This window comes from Podarcis bocagei (genome assembly GCF_964188305.1).
Source record: "Podarcis bocagei genome assembly, chromosome: 6".
NCBI lineage: Eukaryota > Metazoa > Chordata > Lepidosauria > Squamata > Lacertidae > Podarcis > Podarcis bocagei.
The window spans coordinates 8,072,535-8,090,599 of NC_138130.1; the positions used below are offsets into that span (position 1 = coordinate 8,072,535).

At 39.9% G+C, this 18,065-nt stretch overlaps 1 protein-coding gene across 5 annotated transcripts in view; it reads right to left on the minus strand.

Moving 5' to 3' along the window:
* KLHL1 (kelch like family member 1) overlaps positions 1–18,065 on the minus strand; it is a 138,958-nt gene that overhangs the window by 78,755 nt on the left and 42,138 nt on the right. For all 5 annotated transcript variants that reach the window (XM_081198384.1, XM_081198382.1, XM_081198385.1 and 2 more), the window contains exon 4: positions 15,600–15,796. In XM_081198384.1, coding sequence (XP_081054510.1) covers positions 15,600–15,796 — 197 coding nt within the window. The remainder of the gene's footprint in view (positions 1–15,599; positions 15,797–18,065) is intronic.

Here is an 18,065-nt window from a genome sequence, read left to right on the forward strand (position 1 = left end):
TCATATGCAAATTGCAAAGCCAGACAAACAGGCTCTCAGACATCATTTGGAACAGGGCCTAAAGGAACCATGCCCATCAGAGATGCAAGAGAATGCCCACAGGTTGGCACATCATCATGCAGGAAAAAGAGGGGGGGTGGAGATTTTAACGTAGGTGCCAGAAGGCAGGCAAATCTGCCAGTACCTCTTAAGACTGCTGTCCTCCTAAACTGACTTGGCAGAAAATTGGGAATGACCCATCCTATCTGGAGAAGACCCCTTATCTTCTGATGATAGACTATTTCCCTAAATTCACTGAAGTTGATCATTGGAAATAAGCTCTCAATAAAATGAAAGCTATTTTTCATGCTTTGGGAGCCCTAGCCAAGTCATCTCATAATAATAGGTAACAATTTTCACCAGAACTTTGTAGAAGACTTGCAGAGGTCAAGAGTGAAGTATGTCAGTCTCTGACATCATCATCATTATTATGATTATTATTATTATTATCGGGAGGAATTTAAAAGCATTTGGTGGGATACTGTTCCTGGAAAACCTGAGATCAATGGAGGAAATTATGTTTTCAAATGTAATGGTTTTTAGAATGTTTTAACTTTTTCAGAATGTTTTCTATTATTATTGTGGATGTGGATGCCATACGGGGCTCCTTTGAGAAGAAGGATATAACACAAACAAATAAAGAAATAAACAAACACATTCAGCAATTTCTCTCCCAGCCCATGGTCTTGCAAGCCTGATATTTAATACATTAATTTAAATACTGCAATTTTGCATTGCTTTACTAAAACCCAGTCTCCAATATACTCTTGGTATACCTATTTCACCATCCTGGAAATAAATGTTGTATTATTGCATATAGTTCATCTCTGTTTAAAGTATTTATTATTTATTTATTACAGTTCTGCGCTATATTTTCTTCTCCGATAGGCTTTTTCACAGGGAATATGAAAAATGCTTTAAGAGGCAAGAAGACAAACAAGAATGCAAACTAGACACCCTAATCTCACCCCTGATATAGAAAGCCAAAGAAAAAATAATTCTGTCTATAATACTCATCAAAGAAAGCAAAACATTAGATTTTATGAGCTTTTTACTTGTCATAAAAGCAGTATGGTCTCTGCTCAATTTTAAGATGTACATAAAAGCCAGCTATATTTCTGAATGCCAATTAAAGAGACTAACGTAGCCTCAGCACAGAGTTGGCACGTCACGGTTGTTTATTATATGCTAAAATCATACCCTCCAAGTCTCCTGATTTTCCAGGTAAAGGGACTGCTGACCGTTAGGTCCAGTCATGGCTGACTGGGGTTGTGGCGCTCATCTCGCTTTACTGGCCGAGGGAGCCAGTGTACAGCTTCCGGGTCATGTGGCCAGCATGGCTAAGCCGCTTCTGGCAAACCAGAGCAGCGCACGGAAACGCCGTTTATCTTCCCGCCGGAGCGGTACCCACTTATCTACTTGCACTTTGACGTGCTTTCAAACTGCTAGGTGGGCAGGAGCAGGGACCGAGCAACAGGAGCTCACCCCGTCGCGGGGATCTGAACCGCCGACCTTCTGATTGGCAAGTCCTAGGCTCTATGGTTTAACCCACAGCACCACCCGCGTCCCTCAGTCCCAGAATTACAAAAGCCATCACCCCTTATATAATGCTTCTCTTACTGCAAACTTCAAGAGAATAAGCATGCATCCTAAGATTTTTCTTAGGATGGGCTTTCACATCCACAACACATGTGTTCTTGAAGAAAAAGCCAACCTGCCATGAACTACTGAGACCTGATCAAATGAGATGAGTGGACTTTTACTGGCCCAGCTTGTTATGACCAGATACTTGTTCTAGTAACAACTTCAGGGTGGATATCAGGGAACTAGAGTTTCCATGATTCACCAAGACTGGCTTTGTAATGTGTTTTACTCAGCAAAATATATGGTCTGGTCTTGTTTGTGTATTTCAGGTGCTATGCATGTGGTTTACTCTCTGACTTGAGGCTGGTGCTGAAGGTGCCCAAATTCCTGATATCTTGCTTGCTCTGCACAGGGCTTCATGGTCTCCATGGCACCCCTGGGACTGGCACAGGATGTACTGATCTGTGCACAAGTGAAAAGTCACACAGTGTACTGCACTCTTCACGATTTGGGTGATCTGGTGATTGAAGGCAAAAATGTAAGGCTGTTGTCATGGTAAGATCACTACAAAACCAAGTCACGTCCACAGGAATAGTGGGCCATTTGATATGGTACACTGTTTGAGACTTGTGGAAGCTCTAGTCTTCCAGAATGCGAAAAGATACATAATAAGACATTATTGCTTAACTGATATTCATAAAATGATATCCTCATTATAATTGCTAGGAACAATTCCTCTCTTTCCAGTTTCAAAACAATTCCTCTATTTCCAGTCTCAAAACATTATTACAGAAAAAGAAGCACATACATGTTCAAAGTAAATAAACAAATAGAAGACTACCTGGTTTCTCCTAAAACAAATAATAAGTTATGGGGGCTTCCTCACCCCCTTTATATTGTCTACAGGAAGCACTACATTCAGTCAAGAGCAATTTCTTAGCAGGCAATTTGACTAAGCGAGAGCAATAGAGGGCAGCACTTATTGGCATCTCACCAACTCCATCCCCCAAGGACCCATAGAACTCACACCTTAATGTCTAGCAGAAGGATGCAAACCCTTTCATTAATTCAGTTTCAAACAATGCAAATTTATTTGGCCAGAAAATGTGATGAGAGGTTGATGGGTTAGAATGCTCTTTTATTAATGTGAGCAGTACACGGGACCTTGCAAACAATTATATAGCTGTCAAACTGCACTGTTCTAAGCACTTTTTTGAAAAAAGAAAAGGGAGAACATGGCCTTAGGCCTATTCAGTTTTCGGTAGTAAACTAAACTAATCCATCACAGTGGTGTTCTTAAAATTAATTTTGGAGGATTACGAATCTAAACAAATATGCTCTCTTAAAATATAGTTCACTCTCTTTCTTTGCATCATGTAATCATTTCAATTAACATCAATTATGTCCAATTACATGGACTAATTAAGTGAAAAATATGATATCCCCATTAACATTACTGTGTCAGGACACATATTGTTCCCCCACTTACAACAGGAACACTTCCTATTCATTCTAAAAATAAAAGTGGGCTAATCACACATTCATTAGGATCTCAAGCAATGCACTGCTAACTACAACTTTATTTACCAAAAGTCAGAGAATCAGGAAGTCAAAACAAAGACCTAACAGAAGACACCACTAAGCTCCCAGCCTTACATAAAATGTGGATAGAAATGAGACTAGGAATCGCAAGCCCAATTCACATAGATTACTAAACAAAACCATAGTGAAGTATGACAAACTGGGGTGCAGGTACTCACAGGTGCTTTGGTCCTCCTATAGTCCTGCTGCCTTGCCACTGTGAGCCATGATTTGGCTTAGCATTATGGCTGAACAAAGGCTCATGATTTGTCTCAATCTAGACAAAGCATAAGCAGTAGCCAAGTCTTACCTTTAATGATTTGTCTGTTTGAATGTAACAATAAGCCAGACCATAACTTAGTTCTTATCTCCCCACCCCTGGCAGGCCAAATCTGACAGGTGGGTGTGACTGCAAACCTGTCAATCACCTGACATCACTATGATGTCACATGATGCTGCACTTTGAAATTCCGACTGCTGAGACTTTATTGTTTTTTTAAAAAAAATTAATTAAATTTCCATTTAACAAACCAATCATATCATATTAGTTATTCCAAATTATATCAATACACATCATAAACTCCAAATATTTAGCTGAATTTTAAATTTTTGTTGGGGGTACCCATGCTTCAAGTTCAGTAAGGGTCCAGTCATCTCATATTTCTGCTGCTTTGATCCGACTGCTGAGACTTTAAAGTGCAGGGAGTGGTTTGAAAACCCTAAGCCAAATACCCCCCTACTGCTCTTTCAACATCCCAAAACAGGAGACTCAAAGAGCAGCATGAGGTTGTCTGTAAGTGGGCTTTCAAAGAGCCCCTCCTCTGGTTTTATACCATATTTTCCCCTGGGAATGTCTCAGATTGGAATCTTTAAAAAAAACAAAACACTGAAATAATTAAAACCATATTTCTGGGTGGGTGAGGGTAAATCATGCAAATAATTACAATAAAAGGTTGTAATTTATAAGTGTTGGAAGAGCAGTGTGAAGCTCTTTGAAAGCCCTTTTGCAAGCCTCCCTTTGACAGTGTCCTTTAAAACTGCTGCTAAAATGGGTACAGTATTCCCTCCTCCATTTTAACAACAGTTTCAGTGGAAATTGTTTTCCCCTCCTGGAGCAAGATAATAGGGGAACACCTTGTACCAACAAAAAAAAAAAACTATCAGAATCTCACTTAAAGCTCCTGGTGATTACTTTGTAACCATGTTTGTAACTGCCCCATACCTGATATGATGTAATGTGAGGGGTGGGTGGCCGTGGTTTCGGGGAACAGGCATCACAGGCCAAACGGTACTCCTTCAAGATTCAAGGGCAATCAAAGAAATATTTAAGCATTCCAGTGTAGTATAGTATAGCATGTGCGTACACACAAACACACACACACAACCAGAAACAGTATCCATACCTCTCTTCAGAAGCATTGGCTATCCGTCTCCACAACATATTGTCGTGAACAAGGATTTTCAACTCTTACAAATAGGAAAGATCAGGAAAAAGAGGAAAAAATGAGAGTTTGTTTGTCTCAAATTAGACCTAATATAAATGAGTTTAGCCCACAAAAGCAAGCTCATACCTCTCAATGAGTTTGTGTACATACTTAAGATACATACTGCATGTAAGAGTCTTGTTTATAATTATATTTTGGGAATGACTCGTGCTCTTATGTAGCTGCATTGTTTTATACTTTTGAGACGATCATACTATAAAGTAGTTGTGCACTATGTTATAAATCAAGGACCGCTAGTTGTTGTCTCTTTTCCTTTTCCGGTGTATTTCTTATGAATAAAAAAAAAAATTGGTGCGATGTGAGCAAATTTTTATTCTGAAAGTGTGGCCCACTGTACTATAGTCTCAAAGCAGTTTACACAGATACTAAGTCCCTGACTGGTTGGTTTGCTAATGCATAGCTCATTTCTGTGTGGCTTCTCTGTGGGTCCCTGGTGGAGTAATGAGAACAACGAGGAGGCAAAGAGACCATGGAAGAGCGTAAGAGACTGTATGATATTCCACAAGCAATAGTGGATGGTTCTGGTAAAAGAATAGGATTAAGGCCAAGCACTCTAGACATGATTACAGTATTTGAAACTTTGCCACTAGTAATTAATGCTTACTTCAGAAAAGCAGGAATCTTGACATGTCTTACAAAATTCTACCTGTCCAGTACATCTTGATGGCTCTATAAAATATAGAAAAAAATAAACTTGGACACTTAAAGTTTCATATAAAATTCACTAAGGGGAGTTTTATCAAAAGTTTTTAAAACAACAACAACATCATAAAGGACCTCTTTTAGGCAAGCATACTTTTATTACTTCATATGACATGCTAAACTTAAATCATGCAGAATTTGGGAGAGGGTAACGAGAAAATTATACATATGACAGGGAAAGGTAATTTGAGCAGAAGGCCTGTCCTTCTTGCAAAATATTCCAGTCTCCTTTTGAAAAGCTCAAACCAGCTAACATTAGACCCCAATGCAATCTCCTAGTCAGGCAACCATCAGATAATTCTAGATCCCAAGTTCTTTAGAGGAAATCACCCACATGAAGTTAGACATAGGCTATGGGTGACTGTACCTAGATCCAGACAATGTGTTCTTTAACCCAGGGTCCCTGAAGTCAGTTGTTGGCACTTTGAAAGCACAGTAGGTAGAATGTCCTGCTCAGCTGAACATGCAAGGTCAGAACTTAGGGGCCTACATGTATATAGAGTTTGAGACAGATCAATAAGCTATGTCACAGGTCATGAGGCTACTGAATCCTTTGCACTCAGATTAGAATCCTTTTTAACTTGACTGGCCAATGTAGAATTGTTTGGAAAATGCATGTAAAACATTATTATTATTATTATTATTATTATTATTATTATTATTATTATTATGCAGGGAGTAAAATGGTGAGCATCTCCTGGTTACTTACTCAGTAAATTATACTTATATTTACTGATATCAGCAGATACATACTGCATTCTCCTCTCACAATAAAATACAGTTGATAAAACTGGTTTGACAGTAAGTTAATATGGTCAGTTCTTATGAACATATAAAAATGCAGTTCTGTGTATTGTAACCAGGAGGTCAGTGTTTGTTTCTCAAATAAATTAAATTTGAATTTTAGGACTCTTTTTGATGGGCTTAAACTTGAAAATTTCCAACCTAAATGTAGAATATTTCAGTTCAAGAAGCAGATCTAGTGTTGTATCTATGCAGTAATTCAGCCTTATTTTCTAACATGTTAATTTCCTTTTGTGCAATTTATGCAATAAGGTTGGAGGTTCTTGGAGTTAAATTAGGCATCAGATTGCAGACTAATTCACCATGGGCTGTTTGCTTAACTACTTTCCCGATAAGATCTGAGGCATTTCAGTACCAGCAGTTGTCTTCCTTATATGCCTGCTAATTGACTTGTTGTCCATATGCCGGTCCCTTAAATGTTTTTACTTTTCCTCTTCCCCCAACTGTGCCCTGATGAAGTGGTGCTGTGGCATCACTGCTGTATTAGAGAAAGCTTATCATAAAAAAGTTCCACACTGTGATAAGTGCTAGTTATATCCATTCATTTCAAGCAAGCACCTCCAGAAAGCCAAACCACAAGCAGTGATCTTATGAAGTACAGCAGTTTATGGGGAAAACAGGGGTGGAGGGAAAAGATATCAAAAGCAAGGGAAGCCTAAGCCTCCTTTAATATCACGAACACAGAGAAATACAGCTTTGCTACTGCCTTTCACCCATGAGAAAGGCCATTCTGTTGATCTATGGAAGCTTGGTAATCCAGCAGAAGTTGACATCATGATTTCTTCTTTTAAATCCATCACTCACACCAATACTTGTTTAATTTTATCATTTAGCAAGACAGATCTATGGCTCTCATTGCATACACTGTATGAATAGCTAAACATTGGTATAACTAATATAGGAAAATCTGTGTCATATTATCTACCAGTACCTTCCTCTTTACTTCTGCTAATATTTCCGGTGGGCTTCAAAAGATAACACTCATGGAACCAGAATAGTGTACCAGAGTCTAGGTGCACTGTACAGGTGAATTCAGAGCAAATAGCTCCAGACAACTAAGCATGGCTGCTGTGACCAGACCAGGTATTTGTCTCAAATACTACCCCTGCCCTGCCTTCCACTTTCCTTATTGATAGGAATAATGTGTGGTGACTAAAATTATGTGCCTGGGTGAATGCAGAGGGGAAGGGTACCTGTATTATAATGATCAAGTCTGGGAGAGATATGATGCTGAAGGTTTGATAAGCCTCGTGAGAAGATGGGCAGATGCTTAAAATTATTGTCTCTTCCTGGTCCTTCCTGCATCCCCCAAGACTCAGGTGTCAACCCATCTTGTCAACCCATTCTCTAGGCTAGTGGTGGTGCTTTTCAATGCCAGGGCAGTCCACAACAAGACATCTGTCATCCATGATTTAATCATGGATGTGGAGGCCAACCTGGCTTGTATTACCAAGGGTGGGGTTAGTCAGACCCTGTTTTGTCCACCTGGGTACTCAGTGCAGCACCTTCATTGGCTGGAGGGATTAGGTGGGGGCAAGGGAGTCTTCATCATCTACGAAGTTTGCATGTTGACTTCGCCACCACCTGCCTCCAACCCCCAGTTGCTGAAAGGTCAGATAAGCACTGTTGCCCAACCATGCTATTCACTAGTGAGTCCAAGGCGCAGTAAATGCATCTTTGCATGAAGCTCTTAGAGGTAGTAGTGTGTCTGCTCATTTAAAAATCCTCCTTGGACCCAGAGGCTTAGGATAACTCAAAATGTTGCCACGTTTTTGGATTTTAAGGTTGTTTTTTCTTATGAACGAACCTGGCTACACTTGTATTTAGTATGTGTGGATCAGTACTGAAACAGAAAGCCATGCCTTGCTATAGCCATTTGAAACATAGTTTGAGAAATGTCCACCTGCAATAATTTAGGTAGCAAAAATTAGTTTGTATAAGCTCGTAGAACATGCATAAAGACCAAAGAAAAGATGCAGTTTTGGGTTTGGATTTTTGGGATGCTGCACACTGCTGGTTTTTTACCAGTTTTGCCTTCATGCTTGCAGTTGTATGTTTGTTTTTTCTCCTACTCGCTTGTTAAACTTTAGTATAAAAGCTCTATAAATCTCCCATATTTTTCCTCCAAAGGAAACATGCCCTATAAAGCTCAGGTTCAGGAAAGGGGAAAGTGAAACAAAATATTGTACTCAAGTTTTCTGTTCTTTCATGTGACTAATGCATTTTCTGAAGTTCTGTATGCAGAATAGTGATCACTTTTTGCAGTCAATTTGTTATCAGTTGGATAAATAATAGCCACAGGTATGATAAAGCTGGACACTTTCAAGTTCCAGTGGAGAAAACATACAGAGTAATGCATGTTTACATAGGAGTACCTTCCACTGTAAATGTGCATAGAATTGTAGCTACAAATGCACACCTATCTATTCCACTGAAATAAATGATTTTTATTTTTTTTACTTATCTTTGGCTATATTATTCTCCTCTTTAGGGTGCTTACTTTCCCTTTACATATTCTCAAAAGGTATGTGCTTTATCAGTCATCATCTTAAACCCTTTTCTCTGACTAAATTCCCAGCCTTTCATGTGGCTTTAACCATTTCTACATTATTTTAGTTTTTGGTGTCGCCCCATCCCCTTCTTAAGTTTATATTATTCACTAACAGTGCAATCCAATACATATCTATTCAGACCATTGAGTTCAATGGGACTCACTCCCAGAATAAGTACAGATAAAAGTGCAGCCTTAGTCTCCTTCCCCTTTGCTTTGATGATATCCTTTGCAATGGATTGCATTTCAAATTCTATACTGACCCTTTAATTGGTGCAAAATCCAATATATAATGAGCAATCTGCGACAAGTTCCAGGCATGTCTGAGTAACACTGACACTGCTACATTAAAATGGTAAAATTGCTGTTGAACTCAGGTATGGTCTAACTTTAAAAAAAATCTATGAACTGCTCTTCATAAGGACACAACACAGAATAAGCTGCTGGTTTCCTTTCAATCACAGCACTCTGCTTCTTTTTAGACTTTCTCAGCACTCTTCAGATCACTCACGAGCCACTCTGCTGTGGGTTCCATGCTGGGCTCCACATTCTGGGTACTTTCTTTTCTGCAATACTCTTCTCTTCAGCAATTTCAAATGGGGAAAAAAATACTTGTGTATTTGTAGTTATTGATGCATTTATTAGGACTTTTTAATGCAATTAAACAAAACATGTCCCAACTACATTTTATTCTTTGCAGAATACTTCTCCAGCAACAATAGTGGAATATCCATTATTTTTATCACTGTTGGGGTGAAACCTTGTCTGCCTGGGGATGGTGGGGAAGAAAAAAAACCTATCTTATCCTTAAAAAAAAATAATACTCTGTACAGGAAGCAGTAGTGCAAAGCAGTGAAACTCAGCTTTTTCAAAAGTTGTCAAGATGGCTAAGCAGGGGGAGATCAGATAGTCTTTCTACTCATAGCCATTTTTAAAATCTGAGTGAGGGCTGGACCCCTAGATTCAAAGTTTGGATGTAACCACACTTTCCAGTAAGAGAGAGCCCCCAGCAAAATTTGACAACACAGAATCATTCAGCACAGTGAAGCATGGGAACAATAGGCTGCTATTAGTCCACTTACAGTGCCCTCTCTACCCCTCTTGCATATCACACCATTAGTAGGTTTGAATGCTTTACTTACACACTCTAAAGGCCACATTCATGTGTTATAGAGTACAGCAGCAAGAAAAACACAGGTAGGAAATTCTCGGGTTACAAACTACAGAAAAATATTTCTGGGCATGCAGTATGGGCTTGAAACAATCATGCCCAGACGTGATGCATGGGTCAGCTTCACATGGTGGAATAGAATGAACAAAGGAAGCTTCACTTTTTTCTTCACGGGAGCATGACCTAACCAAGTCTAGGCATACATTAACTAACCCCAAACATGCTAGTTATACAGTATTTGACTGCAATTTTCCACACATGGAAGGGACCATGATTAATACTTCTGGAATTACCTTGTACCTGTCAGCTGTAATAAAGGCTATATCAGGGAACCCCAGTGTTTCCTTAGTCCCTTCCTCGGGAAAATTGCACTCCCGCAAGCGGTTTTCAGGGTAGCATCAGTGCTGTTTGGAGTCTCCTCATTCTGACGGACACAGAAGCCTTCCACACTAATCATCTGAAGGGCTTTCCATGCTGCTGGCCTCACCCCAGATGACACATGCTAACCTGGCTTCTCCCCTGACATCCATGCATTGAACATGAATGGCTGCAGCGGGGAAGCCCATGTACACAGGCCTTCATTAAGAGCTGGAAACCTGGTCACATGAGATTCCACCTCCACTGACGTCTACACATGTAGTCTCCCCTGTCGCCATAGCTTTTTTTCAGCTGCAACTCGCTGGAACTCAGTTCTGGCACCTCTGAGGTTGTGCGCCATTGCCATTATAAGAGAACAAGGTGAGTTCCGGCACTTCTTTTTCTAGAAAAATAGTACTGCCCATTGCAGATGCCCACACTCAGTATGCAAATGTCAGGAGTGAGGTCAAGGAAACTGGGTAACATTTGGAGCAGGGCCAACAGTGCAGCTCTAATGTCCCTTCAATGCATGGATCCCCCTTCAGTTTGTCAATGTGTGCAGGGGGCTGGAGTTGTGGAAACATCCATCACAATGACTCGATTTATCAAGGTACGCTGTATCCCCTCTCTCAGCATACAAGTCAGCCCTGGTGTACAGTTTGGGAATCACTAATATAGAACTTGACACTGAAGGGTTTTTGCTTCACATTGCTAATTGCTTCACATCATAAAATAAATGTCTACAAAATTCATGTAGCCCCTTCCTCCTGGCAATTGTAACTGCATAATCCTGAAAGCTATATGGAATTTCACTAGGTACAATATATTGGCATTTCAGTGCTCAGAAACATGTTATTCCTACCAGAAAAGTATATTCTCCAGGGGACACAAGTGGACTCAGCACAACAAATGACTAACACATGTGTATTCATTGCACAAAATCACAAAAGGCTTCGAGGGAAAGAGCTCTCCTTTCGTATCTTTTCAAGTCTCTCAGAGCAGTTTATAAATAAAATTCTTGCCTGGATTTTTGTGGGCTCTCCTTCATTATATATGTTCAAAACTGCACATTTTATTCCATTAGTTTGCTTTCACAGTCTGTGCTGCCTTTTATTGTAGATACTTCCTTTATTTATTTGGTTCCACTACTGTTGAATTATTTAGTGCCAACTGTGTGTACTAAACACCAGATTTCACAAGGTTCAATTTCTCTGCCCTGATGCTTAACTCCAACTTGTCCGTAAGTGTCCTGTTCACTGTAACATATTTATCTTGCTCTAGTATTATGTGGCATGGACCCTATCAGCTTATGGAATTGGAATGCATGACTTCATGAAACTGTCAAAACTGTTCCCCACTTTGCCTATACTAATTAAGCAGGAAAAAATGCTTATGAATATCGTTTTGTGTATTTACTTTTCTTTTATTGCCCTTCCAGCCATCTGGCATCATTCCACCTTTGAAGAAAAAGGCATCCTTATCTCTACAAGATGTCCTTCCTAGTCTTTGTCTAAAAATGCTTGTTGTAATTGTATCATCACAATTTCCACCAGGCTTTTCCTTTAAACAGCCCCAAGAGCTTATTTCCCAGTTCCCACTATGTTTAATACTATAGCTTTGTCATAATATAATATAAAGATAGACAATATATTATTATTATTATTATTATTATTATTATTATTATTATTATTATTATACATGGCTATGCATACATTAAATTATAAGCTAATCACATAAAAATACTATCAATTATTGTTATTATTTATTTGTTTATTTATTTATTTAAATAATTTGGAAGTGCCTCATATTCTACAGGTAATTGTAATCTCTAAAAATCATGTAACTATAGCAGCTGAATGAATACCAACTTTTGTAACGGTGCAAGAAGCAGAGGTGCTAGAAACCACTTTGCAATCCAGGAATAAAAATGTTTAACTGTAGGATTAAAGTGCTCATTTGAATTATACATATTCCGTGAAGACTGTTAATTCCTGAAGGATGTCAGTGAAATTTTGACTTCTGTAGGAAATGGAGCAGAAACGCAAAATCAAACCAACACTACACTGGTAAAATTCCCATTTAAACATTCATTCTCATAGTTGCTGCTGAAGATCTTTAGCATGTGCAGCCAATTCAACAGGATTAACATATAAATTCATCTTCTACTTACATCAGCACATCCAGATGAGGTATTGGCATATGAGTCAACAATGTGAGGCAGCAGCAAAAACAAAACAAAACCCCTAATGCTATTCTACGTTGTATTAACAGAAGTCTAGTCTCCAAATCAAGGCAAGTAATATTCCTGCTCTATTCTGCCTTTGTCAGACCACACCTGGAGTTACTCTGCCCAGTTCTGGGAACCACAGTTTAAGAAGGATATTAACAATCTGGGACATGAGCAGAGGAGGTGACAAATTTGATCAATTGTCTGGAAACCAAGTGTTATGAGAAATGAATCCACTGCCAGAGGTTGTAAAGCTCCAGATCCTCCTTTGCGAGTTGCCTGGGTCCCTGAAGACAAGGAGCCAGCAGAGAGTTCTGTCCGCATCTCTGCCTTCCTTGCCTCTTGACTGACATTCCATGATGAGTCCCTCCATCTCTGAAGAGCTGCCAGCCAATCTAAGCATCTGACCAAGAGCCATGCTTGTTCTAATGGATATCTGGCTAGGCAATCACAGCAGCTGCATTTAAGGCTTTGTTTATTACTACAGCAATAATTTCAATCTAGACCAGAAGGAACAGTTCTATCTGCAGACAATAAAGTGCAGCCAAATATTACTAATAGTATCAAGGAACAAGTTGGGTGCAGCATAGTTCTATATTTTAATTTTAATTTAATTTAAATTGTTGCATTTGCTTTAAGTTTTGGGTTATAAGTAGTGATACTTCAATACTATGCAATTATGCAATTATGCAATTATGGCTAGATATAGATATGTGCCTTACGCCCAGTCCTGAAACTCCTTTATTATAATTATTATGAGACACTTAATTTCATGTCACAACTAGAACCCAAAGATTCTTTTGTGCACACTCAAACACTGTGGAAATAATCCCATGCGGACATTTTTATAATGGCACAGCATAAATTGTTAAAATGCAATGAAAATAACGAAAGCTTCTCTGTATCTAAAATAATTTTAACTGATCCAAATCAAATTTAGGGGAAGGACTGTAAGTCAGTAGAACAGCACATGTTTTAGATTGAAAAGATCCCAGGTTAGGGTTATGTAGGACTGGGAAAGACTTCCCAGCTTCTGGGAAATGTCTACTCTCAATTACAAGGGCAGCCATCCAGTAGGGACCCGCTGCACACCTGACCTCCCATCAATCATGTCAGTGTGCTTATCAGAAGGGAGGGGAGGATGCGGCAGGGAGGCTGGTGCAGTGCTGGGGGTCAAGGTGCATGTGGTGCCCCTTCCTAGGGGCCATTCATGTGTCAGTACAGACAATACTGAGCAAGATAAATCAATAGTCTGACCACAGGCAGTTTCCTATGATCCTTGAAAGAGCATTTGATAACAGGAGCAATCAAGCTACCTTTCCCCCCTTTTACTGAAGCAAATGCAAACTGAAACTTTGTGGGTGTGAGTGTGTAAAACTATGTGGCTATAAAGGTAAAGGTAAAGGAACCCTGACAGTTAAGGCCCGTCGCAGCCAACGCTGGGGTTGCAGCGCTCATCTCGCTTTACTGGCCGAGAGAGCTGGCGTTTGTCTGCAGACAGCTTCCGGGTCATGTGGCCAGCATGACTAAGCTGCTTCTGGCGAACCAGAGCAGCGCACGGAAACAGCGTTTACCTTCCTGCTGGAGCGGTACCTATTTATCTATTTGTACTTTGATGTGCTTTCGAACTGCTAGGTTGGCTGGAGCTGGGCCTGAACAATGGGAGCTCACCCCGTCACAGGGATTCAAACCATCGACCTTCTGATCGGCAAGTCCAAGAGGCTCAGTGGTTTAGACCACAGCGCCACCCGCGTCCCACGGCTATACCGATATGTATATCAGGTCTTGTGGAGAGCTTTCACCACTACTACCACAACGTCAGGAATCCTGGTGCCTCAGACTCATTTATCTATACACAAGTACTGGTGTCTGTGTATTTTAAATACCTTCACCACCACCCATTCTCCCAGAAAGCTTCACACAACCTCTTAGTCACGTGGTTAGGCTTGAACATGAGATGAACTTCACCACCAGACACAGGATAAAGTTAATATGGGTTCCAGATAGATAGGCCGATCAATCAATAGATTCATACACACACACACACAAATATACTGATACTACACATATTGGAGACTTACGGTGCCAGATGAGTTTTGCACCTTATGAGTATGTACTCAAGGGCTATTGCTGCTGACTCTTGCCTCTAAATGGCATCCCCCTCAAGTCGATTATCCAAATGCACCACCCACTAATTACTTCCACACCTCTTCTCCTGAAGCAACTCCTCAACAGTCCAAATTCCAACTGTCTTTCTCCTATAGTTAACTCCCAATGGAGTTTTGATTGTTCAGCTAACTGCAATTTGCCTAATTTGAGCCCTGTCTAGTAAACCTTCAAACAATCTCTCTCTCCTGCCAAAAATGTCACCTAGCAACCACTGTTAAAAGGCTTGTCATGTTGTAACAAAACAGGGCCTCATGGCTATGAGAGGTTCCATAACGTATCTTCCTTTTAAACAAAAACGTAAGCAAACCCACACATATATAGCATTTCTCCACAGTACTCTTGGGGTCCTTTGGAAAACACGCCCCCCCCCCGCCCTTCCTGTGTCAGAATTTCTAGTAGTGAGAATCCATTGTGACAAGAATGGGAAATTCTTATTTTAAGATAAAGATGCAAAGGGAACTAACTGGGATGCCAATATACAATGGTGCCAGTTTCTATCTGTACCCATGCAGCTGCCCACAAAGGGTTATTATTACACTTTTTCTATTAACTTGGCTGAAAGAACAGATATATTAAATTGGGATGAGATAAGTCTGCTTTGAAATCACCAAATCAGAATACACAGGTTTATCTAACCATTGAGTTAAACAATAAATAAAGAACATGAAATTTCAATCAAGGAAATAAGTCTGTTATATATAATCATTTGAATGAGCAGATAGTGGATTAATCAAACTATCTAGTTCTTAATGCTATATTTTTGCAATCTATAATATTTTCTATAAAACAAACTACATAAGAAGGTATGAAGAAACAAAACAAAAACATAAGAAAAGATCTGAATGCTAGCGAAATCTATGTACCCTTTGCCTCTGCTCTCCTCTGATAAGGTATGTTGAACTGCCTTACCATGGTATAGCTGTGAGCCACTTTCATAAGCTCTGTGCATCCTTGAGCATCTGCAAATGCCCGGATTCCCAAACAGTTAGATGGATGTAAAAGCTTCATGAGAAAATGACAGCACACTTCAACTACTTGAGGGAGCTGAAGGAGACACGCAGCTGCCAGGAGGTTTTCAATGGTATCTTCCTTAAGTTCCAAGCAACCTGTACAACAGATTAAGACACACATGCAATTTTTGCTACTCATATGTGTGCATCACTTAAACAAATAGAGCCAATTGCAATTGCGATTAACAAAGAAGCAAGAGGGGGGAAATACATAACCATTATGAAAGCAGATGAAAAATAGAAAAACTTCACACGATTACTGAGTCGTCAGCATGCTTGTGTTGGGAAAGTTTTAGAAGAAAATTTAATACTGCCCCCTTCTTCTCTGCACTCCTCAATTACGTCTCCTTTATTAGGCATCAGTTCTCCAAAAGAGTAGCATTGCGCAGCTGGTTCACTGCAGCATAGAAGAATCTGGCATACAATATTACCCAGTGGTAATATTGCATTGCACTATAAAACAAATCATACATTTGAAGTATTGAGTAATCTATTCCTGTGAGATTGGTATCCTAATTTTTCTTTCACTGGATGGAGGACTGACACCATAATAGCTTTGTTTTAATCAGATTTATATAGTGGATACTAGATGGATTCAAAAGCATGTACTGTAATTGCTAAATCAGCTTACAGCCTTTAACCACAAGAGCTTGTGCGTCCAGTGAGGCAGCCTTGAGTCTATATGTGGACTCACTGTAAATCCAAGCGGTAACAATAATAAATTAGGTACAAACATCATACTAATGTAGGTTCTTACCAGAACCAGTGTGCTGTAGTGGTTAGAGTGTCAGACTAAGACCTGGGTTCCAGTGGCATAGCATGGGGGGTGCAGGGGGGGGCGGCCACACCGGGCGCAACATCTGGGGGTTAGAGTTAGGGGGTGCAAATCCACGGGTTAGGGGGCGCAAATTACTTGCCTTGCCCCGGGTGCTGACAACCCACGCTACGCCACTGCTGGGTTCTAGTTCCCTCTCAACCAGGAAGCTCAGTCTCTCAGTTTCCTGCTTGGCAGGGGGTTGGACTCGATGGCCCTTGTGGTCTCTTCCAACTCTATGATTCTATGATTCAGCCTAACCTCCATCTTACGGTTGCTGTGAAGATAAAGTAGAAGGGGGGCTACCTTGAGGTCTTTGGAGGAAAAGTGAGATAGAGAAATAATAATAATAATAATAAATTAAGTGATTGCAGATTCAGATGAATGCAGCATGTCACCTGGGGGAGCAAGTTATGAATGGTTCAACGCATTTTTGAAGGGGATTGAGATGGCTGTGGATTAAGAAGGCTGAAACGGGTTCTAATCTTCTACACATTTTCAAAGTAACTATGTCATCAACAGGATACTGGAAATCAAAGCCAAACTGATAGCAGATTCTTATTCTTATTCTGTTTGACAGTCACTTTATCTTGCCCAGGGCTAACAACCACACCGCCACTACCACACAGAGATACATTAAAACAAAGGCAAAAGAAATACAGTACATTGAAAACATCCCACCCATTTCTGAAAAAAAACACAAACAGTTAAAGGCCACAGAGGAAAGTTTTTGCCTGGCTCCTAAAAATATGTAGTGATGGTGTTAGGAGAGTCTCCCTGAGGAGAGCATTCCACAAACAGGGGGCCACCACAGAAAAGGCCCATTCTCGTGGAACCACCCTTCGGACTTCACATGGGGGAGGAACACAAGGAAGGGCCTCAGATCCTCAGATGAGGATTGCAGGCTGTTTAACAGGCCATTTAAAAGGCACACGTTCTGTTGCTTTGAATGGGAGAAACAACTAAACACCTGTGGTATGTAAAGTGCTTTCCTTCTAAGCAGATGGACCTTCCAAGGTGTCAGAATTGCCAAATTTATGACAGATTGGGTAAAAGATTCCTATTTTAGAGGCAATGGAAAAAGTCACCCATGCAATGATCTCCCCATTGCTTTCAATGGGAGACCCAGATCCTCTTACCCTGCCTGAAATGTCTGTGTTTTGCATACAATTGGCATGATTTTGGCCCTCCAAAGGATCAGACCTACCAAACTGTAGATGGAACAAAATATTTCTCATTTTTAAATAATTCCTCTCCCCGCTCTTCCTTTCTCTGGCCTATATGAAGGCTGTTCCAGAGTGTTAACATTTCTTCATCTCAACTGTAACAAATGGGGAAATGAATCCAAGAACTATAATATTTTTGTTTCATTCCTAATTTCAATTTCCATTCATTTTAATTATGAAAATTAATGAAGTAAATTGGCTCATTTTGTTTAGTTTTTCATTAATTTAAAAAACATGAAGTGAATGGATTCATGCTGTTGATTTTTTAATTCATTTTAAAAACAAATGCATACTCTCTATAGTGGGGTAGTAGAGAAGGGGGGGG